General features: G+C 38.9%; 3 protein-coding genes across 9 annotated transcripts in view; 2 read left to right on the forward strand and 1 right to left on the reverse strand.

Annotated features, from left to right (window-relative positions):
- The window catches only part of LOC308412933 (cytolytic toxin-alpha-like), a 42,049-nt gene extending 35,117 nt beyond the window's left edge, over positions 1-6,932 (forward strand). For all 7 annotated transcript variants that reach the window (XM_080907653.1, XM_080907651.1, XM_080907652.1 and 4 more), the window contains one exon: positions 1,446-6,932. In XM_080907653.1, coding sequence (XP_080763779.1) covers positions 1,446-3,907 — 2,462 coding nt within the window. In that variant the 3' untranslated portion in view covers positions 3,908-6,932. The remainder of the gene's footprint in view (positions 1-1,445) is intronic.
- Positions 4,635-12,165, reverse strand: LOC308383610 (uncharacterized protein; the record flags this gene model as incomplete). Its single annotated transcript, XM_080861653.1, has 4 exons — positions 10,844-12,165; positions 10,170-10,250; positions 9,007-9,546; positions 4,635-4,736 (listed from the first exon to the last, which is right to left on the reverse strand). The coding sequence occupies exons 1-4, from the start codon at positions 11,297-11,299 to the stop codon at positions 4,635-4,637; spliced, it is 1,179 nt and encodes a 392-aa protein (XP_080717779.1). The 5' UTR covers positions 11,300-12,165.
- A 1,297-nt stretch (positions 12,166-13,462) lies between these two features.
- On the forward strand, positions 13,463-16,286 carry LOC308412664 (uncharacterized protein). Its single transcript, XM_080907179.1, has 8 exons — positions 13,463-13,511; positions 13,622-13,740; positions 13,836-14,228; positions 14,308-14,506; positions 14,634-14,845; positions 14,958-15,105; positions 15,184-15,288; positions 15,619-16,286. Exons 1-7 carry the CDS (start codon positions 13,472-13,474, stop codon positions 15,264-15,266), a joined length of 1,194 nt encoding a protein of 397 aa, XP_080763305.1. The 5' UTR covers positions 13,463-13,471; the 3' UTR covers positions 15,267-15,288; positions 15,619-16,286.
- Positions 16,287-17,283: the final 997 nt, after the last annotated feature.

Genomic DNA, 17,283 nt, shown 5'->3' on the forward strand with positions numbered 1-17,283 from the left:
GTCCAAAAAATGTAGTTTGTGTTCAGTATAAGACAGAGGAGAACAGCACAGGCCTAAACCCTGCAGGTCTGACAGCAGGAGGTGCATCAGTCCAGTTTTCCATGTGGGAACAGCGTTTACACTGGAATCTGCCTTTGACGGCTTTTTTAGAGCAAATATGAAATTCAGCAGTCTAACTGACACACAATACAAAACAATAACTACACAACACACTAACTACAGCCTCCAAACACGCTAAACATCACTAATGTCTCACATAGTGATACCCGCTTTCCGTTGTGGGTGTCACTCCTAAAAACTTCCCCTTCTCCCTAAACAACCAACTGGCGCGCCAGAGGGAGTCTTCGCCCAGGGTGCCAAACAGGCTAGAACCGTCACTGTCTGTTGGGACTAACTCCCTTTTGGAGCCTTGTGGCACCCAGAGGAACTGTAGTGTTTAACATTTCCAAGTTTCAGCTCCACAGGTTGCCTCGTGGTTTTAACTGCACCCAGTTGTGTTAAAGTGATCCGGACTGTTCCTTTGTCCTGCTAATTTTTATTTTTACAATTCTCAAAGAAGGTTCAAACTGAGCCTTCAAACAGAATTAAAACCTGCTGCTTGCTCGAAGTTGTTGGATTCTAGCAGATTAGTGTTTGAAGTCCTCTGGAAACAGCCAAGGTTTTATTATTCCTGCTTCTGACTTCTATTTATGCCTTTTTGTAAAAGAAAAAACAAAACAAAAACAAGCTCTAACTAGCTGCTGTAATCAATGTGCAACTGACAGGGCCTAAAGATAACATAAAGATAAGAACATCTTCCCTGATCCTCATGAGTAAAGTCAGTCACTATTAAAACAAGTTGGCAGCCATGATGCAACACCTGGAAACCCGCTCCAACTCTTAGAGCGCTTTTCCATTTGGAGCTACTCAGGTTGGCTTGAGTCGACTCAGTCTTTACGATTTCATCATTAGCTGGTAATACCTGGTACCAGATACTTTTTTTGTACCAACTGCATGTCACTGATTGGCTGATCAGTGACATGCAGTCTTTTGACAGTGGCGTCACTAAATTAGTTATTAGAACGTTTCCCTCACGAAAATCCAAGCTGCCATTTTTGATATTATTACTGTCATTATCTTAAATACTGAAAACTCAGATGCAGAGCCTGAACTCTTCATCTGGAAGAACTCAGTTAATCTGGTTCATCCAGACAAACAAAAGATTTGTGCTTCATTTACTATTTTGATTTCATTTTGATGAATATCACAAAAAGAGATGAAAAAACAAAACAAGGAAAATCATGAAATCAACAGCAAAAGTTTGACAAGTTTGCTCATAGAAAGACACCGCTCTGTTTATTTATTTTAAAATTCACATTTTTTAAAATCATTTTTTAACATTTATTTTAGAGTGTGATTTAATTGATGGAGTCCTGGTAGTACTTTTGTTGCTTCTTCTTTTGCAGGAATGACTCTGTGGGATCGTGATGACCTGATGAAAGATGTTGGAGAAAGACCGCAGGCCTCTAATGATTTTGAAATTGTTGCATCTGAATCAATTTCAGACAAATCTTCAGCTCTAAATGTTGAAGCTTCACTGAAGGCAAGTTTCCTGGGTGGACTGGTTCAGGTTGATGGATCTGCCAAATATCTGAATGATAGTAAATCTTCCAGAAATCAGGCCAGAGTAACACTGAAGTACAAGGCAACCACAAAGATCCAGGAGCTGTCCATGAATCATCTTGGAAGAGGAAACGTGAAGCATCCATATGTTTTTGATCAAGGCTTAGCAACACATGTAGTCACAGCTATTCTTTATGGAGCACAAGCTTTCTTTGTGTTTGACCGTGAAGTTTCTGAACAGGAAAATCATCAAGATGTTCAGGGCAACTTGAAGGTGATCATCAAGAAGATTCCCTTACTTTCTGTAGAGGGTGAAGGTTCCCTGAAGATGGAAGACAAGGACAAAGAAAGTGTTCATAAATTCTCCTGCAGGTTTTATGGAGACTTCTGTCTTTCAAAACCACCAACAACCTTTCAAGATGCAGTAGAAGTCTACCAAAGCCTGCCAGGATTACTGGGAGACAAAGCTGTACCAGTGAAGGTCTGGCTGCTGCCACTGACAGCTTTAGATTCTTCTGCTGCTAAACTCGTCCGTCAGATCAGTACAAGATTAGTTCAAGAAGCACAGACAGTCCTGGAGGACTTCAGTGAGGTGGAAATGAGAAACAATGATGTACTGGGAACCAGCACTGCACAGCAGTTCCCACAGATTGGTAAAAAGCTTAAAAGTTTCAAAGAAATGTGCTCTGAGTTCAAGCTGGAATTCCAACAGACTTTGGCCAAGAAGCTTCCATCAATCCGAGGAGGAGGAGAAGAGGAAGCTGAGCTTGCAGAGATCCTGAAGAAGAGACATTCTTCACCTTTCAGCAGCAAAAACCTGAACGAGTGGATGGATTGTAAAGAGAGAGAAATCTACACTTTAATGTCTTTTACCAGGATGATGAAAAACACCAAAATCATCTCGTCTCAAAATGATCTGTACAAGGAAAGTCTGAGTGCAGAGCATGTTGTGTGTTTTGTTTTCACCTCTCTGGGAAAGGATGAACCGTACCTCTCAGCTTTATCAAGGTACTTAAAAGGAAAAACCAACCCAGACCTTCAAGATCCTCACACTCATGATGTAGAGAAGGAACAATGGTACGCCTCAAAAGAAGTAACAGCTGAAATGAGGAAGAAAGCAAAACTCTTCAGTGATTTTGCAGAGGCCAACAAGGAGAACAAGAACATTAGGTTCCTGACAGTGGGGTTAACTAATGAGACCCAGGAAGGTTCCAGCATCTACCTTTATGAAGGTGGATTTACTGTCAGTGAGAACTTTGAGCCTCCTTCAAAGCCTGAAACTGTGACTGCAGCTGACATAAACCACAACAGTGTGACACTGAAGATTTCTCCACCCAGATTTGGAGCAGAGAACATCACCTCCTACTCTGTTGAGTACTGTGTCAGTGGAGAGGATGGATGGCAGCAGAAGACAGAAGCAAAGGCTGAAGAAGTCACAGTGAGAGATCTGAAGCCAAACACAGAGTATGTGTTCAGATGCAGAGCAGTGACCTCAGCAGGTGTCGGGCCGGATAATCAAGTTTCTATTAAAACAACTTCAAGTGGCAGAAACAAAGAAACATGTTTGGCAGAAAAACTGAGAGATAGAAGTGAAAAGATCAAATCTGATTCCCCCTCAGTTTACAAACTGCCTCTGACAGAAGAACACATGAACATATATGGATGCAGGAAGTTTAACTTTGGAGAAGAAAGCACGAGGCAGAATCGTACAATAATGCTTTTTGGAGCGACAGGATCAGGAAAGTCCACTCTGATCGATGGGATGATCAACTACATTGTTGGTGTCGAGTGGGAGGACAGTTTCAGGTTTAAGTTAGTTGATGAGGATCAGTCAACATCACGAGCTCACAGTCAGACCTCTGAAGTCACTGTTTACAAAATCAACCACCAGGATGGATTTCAAATCCCGTTCTCTCTGACCATTATTGACACTCCAGGCTTTGGAGATACAAGAGGCATAGAAAGAGACAGAGAGATCACAGAGCAGCTACGTAATCTCTTCACTGATCAGCACGGTGTCAGTGAAATCGATGCTGTGTGTTTTGTAGCTCAGGCTTCTTTAGCACGACTCAGAGCAACACAGAAATATGTGTTTGATTCAGTGCTCTCAATCTTTGGCAAAGATGTGGCAGAAAACATCAGGATCCTGGTGACATTCACAAACAGCCAACGTCCTCCAGTTCTAGACGCAGTAAAAGCTTCAGGTGTCCCATGTCCTAAAACAAAAGACGGGCTGCCGGTTCACTTCAAGTTCAATGATTCAGCCTTGTTTGCAGAAAACACGTGTCAAAAAACGCACAGATGATGCTGTTGATGACAATTACAATGACGATGAAGAACAATATAATCATGATGAACATAATGCTGATATTAGCTTTAATGAGATGTTTTGGAACATGGGGACGAAAAGCATGGAGATATTTTTTGCTGCTCTGAATGTGATTCAAACTGATAGCTTGACACTGACACAGGAGGTCCTCAGAGGAAGAAAGCAGCTCGAGGATTCAGTGGAAGATTTGCAGGAGCAGATTAAACTTGGATTAGCCAGGTTTGAAGAGTTAGAAAACACAAGACAAAAACTTTGTGAACACGGGGAAGAAATCAACAGAAATAAGAACCCTGAGTTTACAGTCGCTGTCATGAAGCCTTATAAAGCTCGTATTTCTGGTACAGGAAACTTCATCATCAACTGTCAGCAGTGTCATGTCACCTGTTACTACCCCTCCTCCACATCCAGGGATTCAGTAAAGGAAGGCTGTGAAAAAGCTGCATCACGTGGATTCTGCATCAAGTGTCCAGGCAAATGTCACATTAATGTACATTTTTTACAGAAGTACAGTTGGGAGTATCAGATAGTCAGAGAGAAACAAACAGTGAAAGAGCTGAAAGAAAAATATCCAAAAACCAACAAAGATCAGACAGTTGTTGAAGGACTGAAATCAAACCTGTGGGATGAAGAGTGTCGTCTGCGAAATGAGGTGAAGACACTACTGCGGAGATCTGCTCAGTGTCTGGACAGACTGAGAGAGATATCAGTGAAGCCAAAACCTCTCTTCACTGAAGAGTACATCAAGCTGCTTATTATCGGAGAAAGCTCCGAGACCAAACAAGGCTGGGAGGAACGAGTTGAAGCCCTGAGAGACATAGGAGGAAATCTTTTAGGTTTTAGTTTTTTCAGACGTCTTAAAGCCCGTCTTAAAGCTTTTTAGTCGTTTCAGACTATTTTTTAACAAGTAAATGGCCTGTATTTATATAGCGCTTTTCTAGTCCCTAAGGACTAGCACTTTACATATCCATTCATCCACCCATTCATCCACCCATTCACACACTGGTGATGGCAGCTACATTGTAGCCACAGCCACCCTGGGGCGCACTGACAGAGGCGAGGCTGCCGGACACTGGCGCCACCGGGCCCTCTGACCACCACCAGTAGGCAACGGGTGGAGTGTCTTGCCCAAGGACACAACGACCGAGACTGTCCAAGCCGGGGCTCAAACCGGCAACCTTCCGATTACAAGGCGAACTCCCAACTCTTGAGCCACGATCGCCCTGTTTTATGTCACATTATGTCAGATAGTTTCAGCTCTGCATGAACACTGAACCCTGCATGTGCTGTAATAGGAAAGTGAACTAATACAAATTCAGCTGTTCTCCTAAAATAGTAAAACATACTGACAGCACAAACATGAGAGTTTGGATCAAATTCCTTCACAATAAGAGTCTGTGATTTTCCCAAGTAGATTTCCACAAACACAATTAATTCGTCCTAAAGTTAAAAAATGATCAAATATAAACACTACAAAGTTTAAGAATAGTGAAAGAGTATAAAGAGTTATTTACAGCGCTGTATATTTTCTTAGCAGTGGGCAAAAAAGAGATGATGGAAAATGAAAAGTATGGACAGAAAATTACATTTGCAAATGTTTACATGATAAAACATATCTACAGTAAGCAATAGGGCTGGGTATCGTCACTGATTTCTAGAATCGATTTGATTCGCTTTGAAATTTTGCCTCAGACAGTGAGAAATATTATAATTCAGATCATGCATCAGTACATTTCCATATTTTTATATATATAAAAAGAAAGCTGCCACTTGCGAGACTTTATCAAAGGTGTGAGCGTCACAGCAGAGGCCTTTGTGTCAAAGTAGTTGAGGATAAAACCCAGAAAAACATGAAGGTGATTTTCCTGTGCTGGGTTTTATAAAAATATTCTGCAGTAGATCGAAAACAAAAGAAAACCATTAATCAACATATGAACATTACCTGATGCTGCTGAAGTGAAACAAAGTCACAGAGGTTTTTATTAGAGACACAGCTGAGAGTTTTGCAGTTTTGTATAATTTTAAAAAGTTTACATTTGTTCAGTCTTCAACAGCAGAAATGAGGTTTTCTCTTCGGAAGTAAGTAAAAGGAAAAAAAGCGTCCGACAGGCTGTAAACAACGGTAGACTTGTGCGTAACAAGCAAGCGAATAATGAAGAAAACAGATTTTTAGACGGGAAACTGTTGTTGAAGAGAGAGAGAGAGGGAGACAGCTGTGCATGAAGTGTGATTTTATTTCGTGGCAAAACAGCAAAAGTCAGAGTGAATTCATGACGATGTTTATGTGAAGCGTAGTTTGGATCTTTTGCTGCTGGTTCGGTCAATATTGTTTGGAGAGAGATTAAACTAACAGCTTTAGAATCAGCGCATAAAGGGCTAAACACAAAGCGTGGACCCGCCGACAGATCAGTCAGCGAGCTGTCGGCTTTCAGCCCCGACCGTGTCCATGCCGTCGGTGAGAAAGGCGACATCTCAGTGACTCTGATCCGCGGGTCCGCGCTTTGTGTTTATGTCTTTGTGCAGAAGCCGTGTTCCTGCTCTCATTTACTATTTCAGCTGTTTGGGGTTTGTTGAAATTTTGTGAGGTTTCACCAGAGATTCTGGCGTTTCGGGCAAAATAAATTTATATTAAAAAATCGATTCAGGATTTTAAAGAATCGATTTTACATTATCCAAGCCAGAATCTATTTTAATCGATAATCAAAACCCAGCCCTAGTAAGCAAAGACCTGCTGCGTAAGTGTAATAAAATCTGTTTTTGTGAGCATGTCTTTATTATTGTTTTAATTTTTTTCTCTTACCTACAAGTTTCTGTCAGTTGCATTAATATATTTTCTGTTCTATGTGAAAAACATTAAGCTGATTTCAAACAATAAAAAGTCAGAGTTGTTTTATTTGATTTCTATAGTTGAGTTTTTCCTTCTGACGTTTCAGTCGTCACAGCTGCAGCATGATCCAACGTGTCTCTGACTGTGGGGCAGGAAGGTGCATCTGATATCTGGAACTAATTTAATTCATTATGATTTTTTTTTTTTGGGGGGGGGGGGGGGGGGGGGTGAGAGAGATATTTTCAGTGTTAATAGTAAAATTCTACATGTTTTTTATGTTCAAGAACTGATAAAAATTATTGTGGTGTGAACTTTTTTCAAATACTGTGACATGGCAGAAAAATCCCTCACTGCAAATTCCTTGTAGCTTGACAAGATTTATTGTCTTAATTTTAGCCAGATTATCTTGTCCATCTTGTTTTGAACATTACAAGCTAGTTTCCAGTCTCATGTGTTAGATGATTAGACTTGTTTCAAGTATATATTACTTTTTTTCCTTATTTAGTCTGTATATCTAAAAATGAACCATTTTACATTTATTTCAAGCAAAAATAGCTTTTAGATAGAGTGTAAAACAAAAATTATCTCAAAATAAGAAACATTCACCTTTTTCCTTGAAATAAGAAAGTCACTCATTGGAAGGTATTTATTTCAGGTTTTTAAAGAAAGGACATCTTCAAGGTTATATTTTGTCATAACATAGACACTGTTTCTGAAATTGACTGGGTAATATGACGTAAAATCAAGTAGGTCTTCAACATCAGTCAGTTCAGTTGCTTGGGCAAGGTTGGGAATTGCAATTTCATAGGCAAGAAAGTCTTTGTTGAAACCCAAGGTTTCATACACCTGGTATTCAAAACAATAAAGTACACTATTAACAATAAAAATGTTTTTTACAAGTCCAAAGATAGGGTTTAAACCATTTGCTGAAATGAGTATAAGAGACCTGTCACAGATGTATTTGTTTCCATGTAAAATAAGCCACTTTACTCTAACGGCATGATGTATAGCATCTTCAATCCCCAAAAAATCTACAACCTTTGATTGCAAATGGTCCATATTAGCAACCTCTGATATAGGACCTAGTTCTTTCTCATTTACAAATATCGGATGCTCAGTTCCTGCTTCACTTTGGCAACACTCCAGCAGCTGATTGTGGTTTACAAGAGACTTGCACACATTCTTAAAGTTTAATTTGGATGACCATTGTTTAAAAAAACTGTGTTTAGACTCGAATCTCATGCACATATGACGTATTACAGGTCCCAGGGCAATAATTTGAGAGGGAAGATGCAGCATGTAATGTTGCTTTGGTATTACATTTTTTTCTGGGAATAGTTGCCTGAATTGTTTAAGATGATCTTCTATCATTTTTTTTAGTTTGGACACAGTTTGTAAAGACACAACTGGGGCAAAAAGTATTTTAACAATTTCAATTAAATCCAAAATAAACTGGATAAAGGGATTTTTCTCTACAACACTGTACAATAAGAATGGCAAAATCTTGATCAATATAAGCATTTGTCCAGAGGATTGTTTGAGTCTGTTGTCACTTGAAGCTAAAGTAGCAATACTAATTGGTGAAGGCTTGTCACGTATGTCCACTGATGAAAAAGGAAAGTTCTGCATGGCAGAATTAAACAAGTCCAAATCCAAATTTCCAGATAAAACAAGGTATTTCAACACACACTTAATTTCCATTGGTGCCACTCCTTCAAGAATTACATGCATAATATCCTGTGGCATCTGCTCTATGAGATTAAAACCTGGGAAATCAACTAATTTGCTTTGTCTATTTATGCCAAAAGTCGTTTTGAGCGAGGATTTCAAAAATTCGGTAGTTGCCCTTTCTATTTCAATGCACTGCCTAATGTGTCCGTCCAATGTCCGTCTGGTGAAACTATGTTCATTGAAATTTTCTTGCATTTCATCAAAAGTACACTCACAATGACGACATTTGCTATACGCAAAACCAACTCCTTCCTTAAATCCTGCAAGCTCATGCTGGGCAAGAGTGTCTCCACACACAGCAACAACTGCTCCGTTTAAATAAAATTCCCCATTGACAGTGTTAATCATAACACCATCGTACAGTAACTTCAAGTCCTCATTGATTCTCCGCAGTATCTACCCCACACTCATCTATGTCCCTAGACTTTGCGATTGCGAGAAGTCTGATGGAAGCCAACTTTGATCTAAACTTAGGGTCTATGTTGCCTAAGGTGTAATAAAACATTAGTAGTTTATTTACACTTGCACGTGACCCTAGGGGGTTACACATTTCTATCTCATCAGAATAGAGTATCAGTTGTAAAGCAGAGTTCTTCTTTGAAAACAGTGGGTGGGTTTTGAAAATAATTCCATCATTAATGTCATACAAAAAACTGGCGTTGGGGCAACTCTGAGGTCCAGCACTGAGCATGTCAAATAGTCTTGAATTGGATAAAAGCTGTTTCAAACTTTCAATCAAAGGAATGTAGTAGAAAGACTTGTTTTTGATTGCAAGAACTCTCGATTCTCCCTTTTTAACTCTACAGGCATAATTGGAAATGATGATCTCCTCAGGTGTGACAGGGTTGAAATGCATCTGTGTTACACGGTCCTGTAGGTTTGAGGCTGCACATATGGGAAAGGGATCCTGAAAGTTGTCCAGTGTTGAAAGAACTTCTTGTTGTAAAGGTCCATTGCTGTCAGGTTGCCTTTCAAGGATGGTCTTTATTTTTCCCCTCAAGGACGTCAGAAGAGCTGTTTGATACTGTTGGACACCAAGGACAATGTTGTTGACACTCCTCTGATGGGGGAAAAAAAAAACACATCAGAGACATGAAAGCGTAAATAGAAAATATAACAGAAGCAAAATGCAACTCTATTTCTTTAGCTCAAATTAATGAGCCACTGAATGTTGTAATTTACCAGTGGAGCAGTAGAAGAAGAAATCAGCCAATAATTGGCATTGTTTTGCATGACATGCCACATGCATGACTCACGTGGCACAAACACATTGCACCGAGCAAGATGGAGGAGCATGAAAGGTTACAACAGAAAAAGTGAACAAATGATTGCCTCATTTATTTATTTTTTATGTAATTCTACTTCATTTGTCTTTTATGCCTAAAAGTGAACACATTTTACACTGTTAAGCCTATTTTAAACTGTTGAGTGTGCCCAGAGTTACATACATTGCAGTGAACTGCACAACTCTTGTGCTTAACTTCTTCGTAATGTACATTTGTTCTTAATAACTTATATAGGTGAAAGTAATAGCTGAATAAAACCAGCGATGAAAAACAATCAATTAATTGCAAAGATAGTGGACAGATTATGAAAAAAAAATCATTAGTTGCAGCCTTACATTGAACCAGACTTATTAACAAGTTAACAATGACACCCCCATAATATCAGATGAAGCAGTACCTGTGATAGGTGGCATTGCTCCCGCACACCAATAGCAAATGCAGCTGCACATCTGGCAAGATCAACAGTTTCTCTTTTACCCTACAGGACAAAAAGAAAAACAATTGTGTAAGAAAAATGACTCACTCAGAATGTGTTTCAAATTCCACCAGATGCAAAACAAAACAAAGAAATATTCCAAACTGTTGTACATTTTTGCTATTAAAAGATTCATACTACAATGGATAGCTAATGAAGCTGCAAATGTTATGAACAATTTAAGAGTTATTTAATGAAACTTAACCAATCTTTATGGAATCTACTCTGAAGTTAACTGAAAGAAAAATTTGAAAGCTGCTTGGTTCATGGAGCATCTAACAACAACCAAGGCAGGTACACAACACTGGTAAATAAGTTTATTTATTATGTTTAAGTATGGTAACTAAGCCTACATTGTTGTGCAAGCCTGAATTTCAGCGGATTCATGCATTTGAAATTCAGCACTGGCCTTCATACCTATTAAAATATTCTAATCAAGTAGTTTATCTTAGAAAACACATAACTTTAAAACTATAATTTTCACTTGAACTGAGTACATTTCTGAATTGGGGTAACTGTGCTTGGTTAAGGTTAAACAACACACATACATTTAAAAATTCGCGCGCGTACACACAGAAACACATAAAGTACATTACCTGATTCTGACGAGGTGTTTGAAGCTCAGCCGCGTCTTGCTCCATCACGTTCTGACTTTCCTGTCGCTCCTCCTCCAACACCTCCGATGTTACTGGGGGGTCTAGTGGTGGTGGCTCTACTTCAGTGCCATTGCCATTGCTAACAGTTTGTCTGGGTTCGGCAGTATAGTCGGCAAAAATGGCTGTACCAAAATTTTCGCCTCCTAATACATTTGCATCGGATGAAGCTGTCAGCCATCCTGTAGGCGGGTTCCCAGTGGAGATGTATTGTGGATGTGTGCGTCTGAGATGGTGGTAAAACGAGTTGAAAACACGGTAATCCTCGGCGCATCCATCGACTCCACAAATGACACGGAAATCTGGACTGCGACTGTGTGCAGTATTAATGTGACTTAAGAGAGACTTCAATGTTAACGCCACAAAGACGAAGCAAATCACACACCTCCAACAGGCCATTGTATTAGACTAAAGTCAAGCAAAAAATATGTTGCAGTGTGGAGCTGTTGCCGCGCTAGTTTGGGAAATACCAAGTTCATGGGGGGAGGGGGGTATTACAAACTGGAGCTGTAAAAACAAAAAATGGTCACAAATAAGGTAAAATGAAATAACACCTATAAGAGTTTATTTTAAATCAATGAAGAAGAAATTTACCTATCATACTGACTGTGTTTTATGAACGTACAAACCACTAAATTGTATATAGAAGCAAAAATTGAGATGTGCACCCCCTTCGTGTTCCATGTTAGTTGCTACCCAACTCCGTTTGAATTTGGAGTCACAGGAATCTTCTGCACCTGAGCATTGAAAGAAAAACTGTAAGAGAAAACTTCGTCAAGAAAGAGAGGTAAGCAATTTTAATTTTTCGAATGTAAGTAGTGTGTAGTCTAATCACTGTTTTAAAGTCAAGCGGACAGAATAATAAATTTAATTTGAGCGCGGGAAGGAGTAATGTAGCATGCTAACGGATGCTAGCGTTAGCTTAGCAGCCCTCGCATGTGGTTCAGAGAACATTATTTAGTGAAGTATCTACTGTAATGTTGTGAGAATTCCTAGCTATGCTATTTATAAGGGGCAGTATTAGCCATTTGTATTAACTTAAGAAGAAGAAGAAGAAGAAGAAAGTGTACTTTATTGGTCCCCGTGGGGAAAATCCCTCTCTGCATTTAACCCATTCACTCAGTGAAGCAGTGGGCAGCCACTGGGCGCCCGGGGAGCAGTGTGTAGGGACGGTACCTTGCTCAGGGGTACCTCAGGGTAGCTGTTCAGGGGAATCGAACCCCCGACCTTCCGATCATGGGGCCACCACTCTACCTACTGAGCTATCCCTGCCCAGTGTGCCTAAGTTAATAGGCACACTGAGAATTTCTTTCAATTAGCAAGAGAGCTAATTAACCACATTCAGGGTTTTCCAATTGTCTTTGACTGATTTACTAGCTGCTTGAATTCCCTCACAAGGTGTGGGTTTAAATTAATATTTTGATATTAATTGGATTTATTAAAGTGGGCTCAAAACAGTGTTATTCAGGAATCAGGCTGGTTGGTAAAACAAGTAGCGCTGTGTATCGATTCAAAATTGAAACAGAAGATGGCAGCACTGTATGTACAAGGATGCCAGCTGCCGTTAAACCCCGAAGAAGAAGCTGTATCCCAGAATTCATAGCGCGGCCTAGCTCAGTTTCCAAAAATGGCGGAAGCTAGTTAGTTTTAAAATTTCTCTTATTACTCTTTCTAGGTCACAAAATAAACGTTTAACATATTTTCAGGCGAGAATGTAGCCGTGTAAACTTCAAATATCTGGACAGTTTATCAAGACACCACATATTTTCAAAAGCGCTCCGACGTTTTCGGAGACGTCTGTTACCCACTAGCTCGATAGCTAGCCGGGGTTTAACGCTCACTAGAGCCGTGAGAACACCGGACTCCGGGCGAACCATTTTCAAAACCACCGCCGTCTTTCACTACTCAGGTGAAACATGATATATAAGTCACTTAAATAACTTAAAAATGTTATTGTTTGGCTTTTTTCAGTATTTTATTTGTTCCTGAGTAAATCGGTTTGGCTGAGATTAAAGTTATAGTTTTTACACAGCTGAATAAACGTCAAGCAGACAGCTGATTATCAGAAGTGTGAGATGCTGGAGAATATACTCCGGTGTCCTTTTATATTTTAGATAGCAATGAGCAATCTGCAAATTTCTTTAAAATGTAATAAACTATCATTTGCCTTTATTTTTAGTTAGCACATACCTTAAACATTTAAAGCTATAAGCTAATGATCATTATGTAAGAGCAGATACTGCTGGTGCAATAAGCTGTACATTTTACGTCCAATGGATGCATGATCTGGCAGCCCTAGTCAGCATAATCTTATTGATGAAATTCAATGACACAAATCTGGGTGAGTAAAAGTTCACCGGGCAATATTGTATAACCCTTTCAGACCTCAGCCGGGCTGTCTGGACATTTCTTTTCTATAATAGCTTTAAAAAGGGTAAAAATGTTGAACAATCAAAACGATTCTTTGACGTGAATCAATTTGATTCTCATGGGACTCAATTAAGATTCAACTTTTCAAATGTTTTTAACATAACACTAATTGTAAACATTTGTCTTGCAGGTGACTGATGAATGGAGAAGCTGGATGATGTTACAGTATCTGTCCTTAAAGGTTATATTTGATAATATATTTGTGTGTGTGTATATTTATTTATTAAAAAACAGTTATGTTTGTGCAGTTATGTGCTTGCACAGTTTAACTGGTGTTTGTCTTTTTGTTAGCTGCAAGCATTGACGAGCGCATGCTTTTAACATTGACCCGTGATGATCTGAGGGACCTTTTTTCTGGGCCTGAGCACTTTCTCAGAAGAAAACATGTGTGGTCAATAATTCATCCTGAGGTATTATGTAAAAAATATTTAGTTCAACTAATCTCCAGAAAGTATGCTTTTATTTTAGCAGTACTTGACATTTTTATTTTCTCACCCTAAACCAGGAAGACCATCCGCTACCACAGAAACCTGAAACAACTTCTTCACCCAGGGTAGTTGCAACAGGCCCTCCAACTGCTGATGCTAATGTAAGCCAGCTGAAAACCTTGCAGCTCCCCAGTCCTCCAGAATATGTTCTGTACACCGACAGTGAGTTGGAGCAATGCCGAAAGAGTTACCTGGAGTTGGCCTGCTCCGGCAGGGAACAGGCATGCGTCATGTCAAAAGAACTGAGATGCAGATTGGTGAGAAATACAATCACAAGTATGGTGTCCCTTTTGAGAGCAAGCCAAGGCCAAATGGAGCAATACCCCTCTAAGACCGAAATCACTGCAATGGCTAAAAAAGTTGTGGAATATTATCCTATGCTGCAGGATAATGATGCAAGCGTAAAACACGTAAGTTCTTGTATTTGTGTCTCATATATAAATCATTTTGTTTTGTTCAGGGGGCATGATATATATGTATTTTCACCAGGAGAAAAGGCTGCAAAATATGAAAACACCAGTAAAAAGGCAAGGACCAACACCGGAGAGGGGACGGCCCAAGAGAAGGCTCACTGACCTCTACCCAAGGGATGAAGAAGCTGATGATGAAGATGCTGATCGCAGTTCTTCCAGTGGTGCATCTACTCTGTTATCACCTGTCAGAAATTCTGACAATGCCTCCACTTCATGTGAGTACATACTAGTAATTTTGTAAAATGGTTATCAACACACAGCCAGTAGTAGCTAATGTTTTGTGGAAGTCTACTTCAGTAACAATGAAAAACCAAAATGCTCTTGTACTTCTCTCTATCTTAGCTGACAAGGATAGTCGGCAAATACAAGCAAGACATTACAAAACATTACAAGAAATGTGTAAGAAGGCAAAACCAAACCAAGAAGATGTGTCCCAGCTATTAGACCTCGAGTTTGAAGCCAGAAGATCCTTCATTGACTCAGACACCATGAAAGAGGAGAACAGAGCTTGCCTCATCTTGGATGCATATCCATGCTTTAAAGAATTGCATCATGTAAGTTTTTGGAAGAGTTAATAAATAATCACTTTAATTTCAAATATATTTGGTGTGGTAGTAAAGTTATTTTAATTTTATTTGTCTACTTATTTTTTTAAACCTATTGTAGGCGTTGGGTGAGCTTCGCAGAATTTTGGATCCCCACAACAACAAGTTCATCAGTCAAGTAAAACTGAGATGGGAAGAATTCTGCTCCAGGGTAGAGTTCTACGGTGTGTCAAAGAAGGCAATGAATCCACCAATGACCATGGACAAAAGTAAGTTTTACCATTTGAATACAAAGTTCTCATCCTTTAAAATTTATGTTTATGAAGGTTTGTTTCTGCTTTGTCCAGCTGAAGCCCACCTTGCACTGATGAAGGCTCTTCCTCTTTCCCACACCTGCCCATCCACCAAAAAAGATGGGGAATGCTTCTGAAGCATTTCTACATGTCCTGAAGGTAAGTTTTATAAAATTTGCTTATAAAGATCTACAGAAAATTTGGCAAACAAAATATTTCGGTCAAACATGACTCAAAAATGCTTTTTCAGTTTCAGCCGAAAGACTTAAATCTATAATTTATTGTTTTCATTAATCTATAACGTATTTAATGTACACGAGTGTGGTCACATAAGGAGTCACTTGATAAACCATAAGTCAAAACTACTATAAAATGTGTGTAACCAACAAAGAACAGGATAATGACATCTCCAACGTTATGACCAAATCCCAGCAAAAAAACATACAATTAACATAAGATGTTGACTGTCATGTCTTTTGTGTCTTGCAGCCTACAGAAGATCCAGATGCTGTCCTCCAGAAACGAAGCTTGTCATGTCCAGTAGTGATGTTCGATGGCTGCAAGTGTGTCATTGCTGTTGGTAATTTACCAGTTACAACATTTGACAAAGAAAAAATTGGTGAGGCTATGATATATGTGATGGCATACTTTTATGCACTCCATCTGACTTACCCCAAATGCGTGGCAACCCTGCTGTCTGTCATTCAGACAGAAGTTCTCCATGATGCCATTCATGAGCATGACACTACATCATCTTACAGAAAAGCCCTGGCAGAATGGCATGCATTTATTGGAAAGTAGTGTGTAAATTTCAGATAAGATTAGAGAGGGCACTTCTGTTTTGTTTTTGTTTGTTTTTTTTTTCTTCCAATCTGGGTCTTATTTCTAAAATGGAAAATGTTCATTTACTCACCCAGACAAGTTTTGTGGTATTTGGTGTCATTCGGAAGAAATTAGAATCTTTGTGGTCTTCCTATGTCACTCGTCAATTTTAATGGGGCAATGGCGAAACCTCTAAGGCTGTTGAAATGTTGAAACCACTTAAACTCATAATGTTGGACCTGTACTGTTCAATTGTATCTTTATTATCTGCAGGTTATTGTTAAAGTGGACAAATAAAGATGGACACTTTTACTCTGTTTCAGTTTTGTTTTGTCCTTAATCAGCAATATAATCTTAAAGTAGTGTTTAGCTAAATTTAAAAAGAAGAAATATCTTTAAAATGATTTAATGTACTAGTTTTTAGATTATTTGCCTTGATTTGTTTGTTAGAATAAGTGTTTTATGCCTATTTTCAGATTTAATTTCTTCAACATTTTACTTAGAACAAGTGGTTAAAGCTTATTTTAGGTTTCAAGCCATGATTGGTTGCCTGGAATAAGTGTAAAAGACTTATTTTTAGCTTTATTATCTTTATTTGTGGCCTACAATCAGTGGTTAAAGCTTATTTTAAGTTTCAATTGTTCTAATTTGTTGCCTGGAATGAGTGTAAAATACTTATTTTTAGCTTTATTTAAATCTAGATATTGTTCTTATTTCAAGAAATCTTATTAAGAAAAAAACACTTACCCCATGGGCAGATAATTTCACTTGTTTTAAGCAAATCTTCACCAAAAATAAGTGTATTTTTCTAGTATTAAGGAGGTGGGTTTTTGCAGTGCTGAGGATCACAGAAATAGGTGCAGAGTTTATCATCCACACAAGATCAGCTGATCTGTCTGAGAACCTGGAGGATAGAGTTTTACCGAGTCCTGCAAAGGTTTCACTTTTAGAGCTGCAGGTTCTACAGCTGTGATCACTGTGCAGTGCATGCTGGTCAACTGTATCTGTGGTCACAGGAATGTAGTCAGTGATGGCCTGAAAGATGAAACTGGCTGCACACTGGAAAAAATGGCCCTCCAAAAACAAGAAAAAAAAAACTTAATACAAGTTATTTTTTGCTTGAAATAAGTGAAAAAATCTGCCAATGGAACAAGTGAAAATTCTCTTGACAAGATTTCTTGAAATAAGCCAGTGAATCAAGCCTTACGAGATCTTGAAATTAGCTGGAAAAACTCATTCTTAGCTATATTTTACTAGTGTTGTGAAGTTTTTGTGTCTCATAATAAGTTTGTGGTGCTCAAAAGTAGTATTTTCGCCTCAAAAAAAAAGCAT

This window comes from Rhamphochromis sp. 'chilingali', assembly GCF_963969265.1.
Source record: "Rhamphochromis sp. 'chilingali' genome assembly, chromosome: 16".
NCBI lineage: Eukaryota > Metazoa > Chordata > Actinopteri > Cichliformes > Cichlidae > Rhamphochromis > Rhamphochromis sp. 'chilingali'.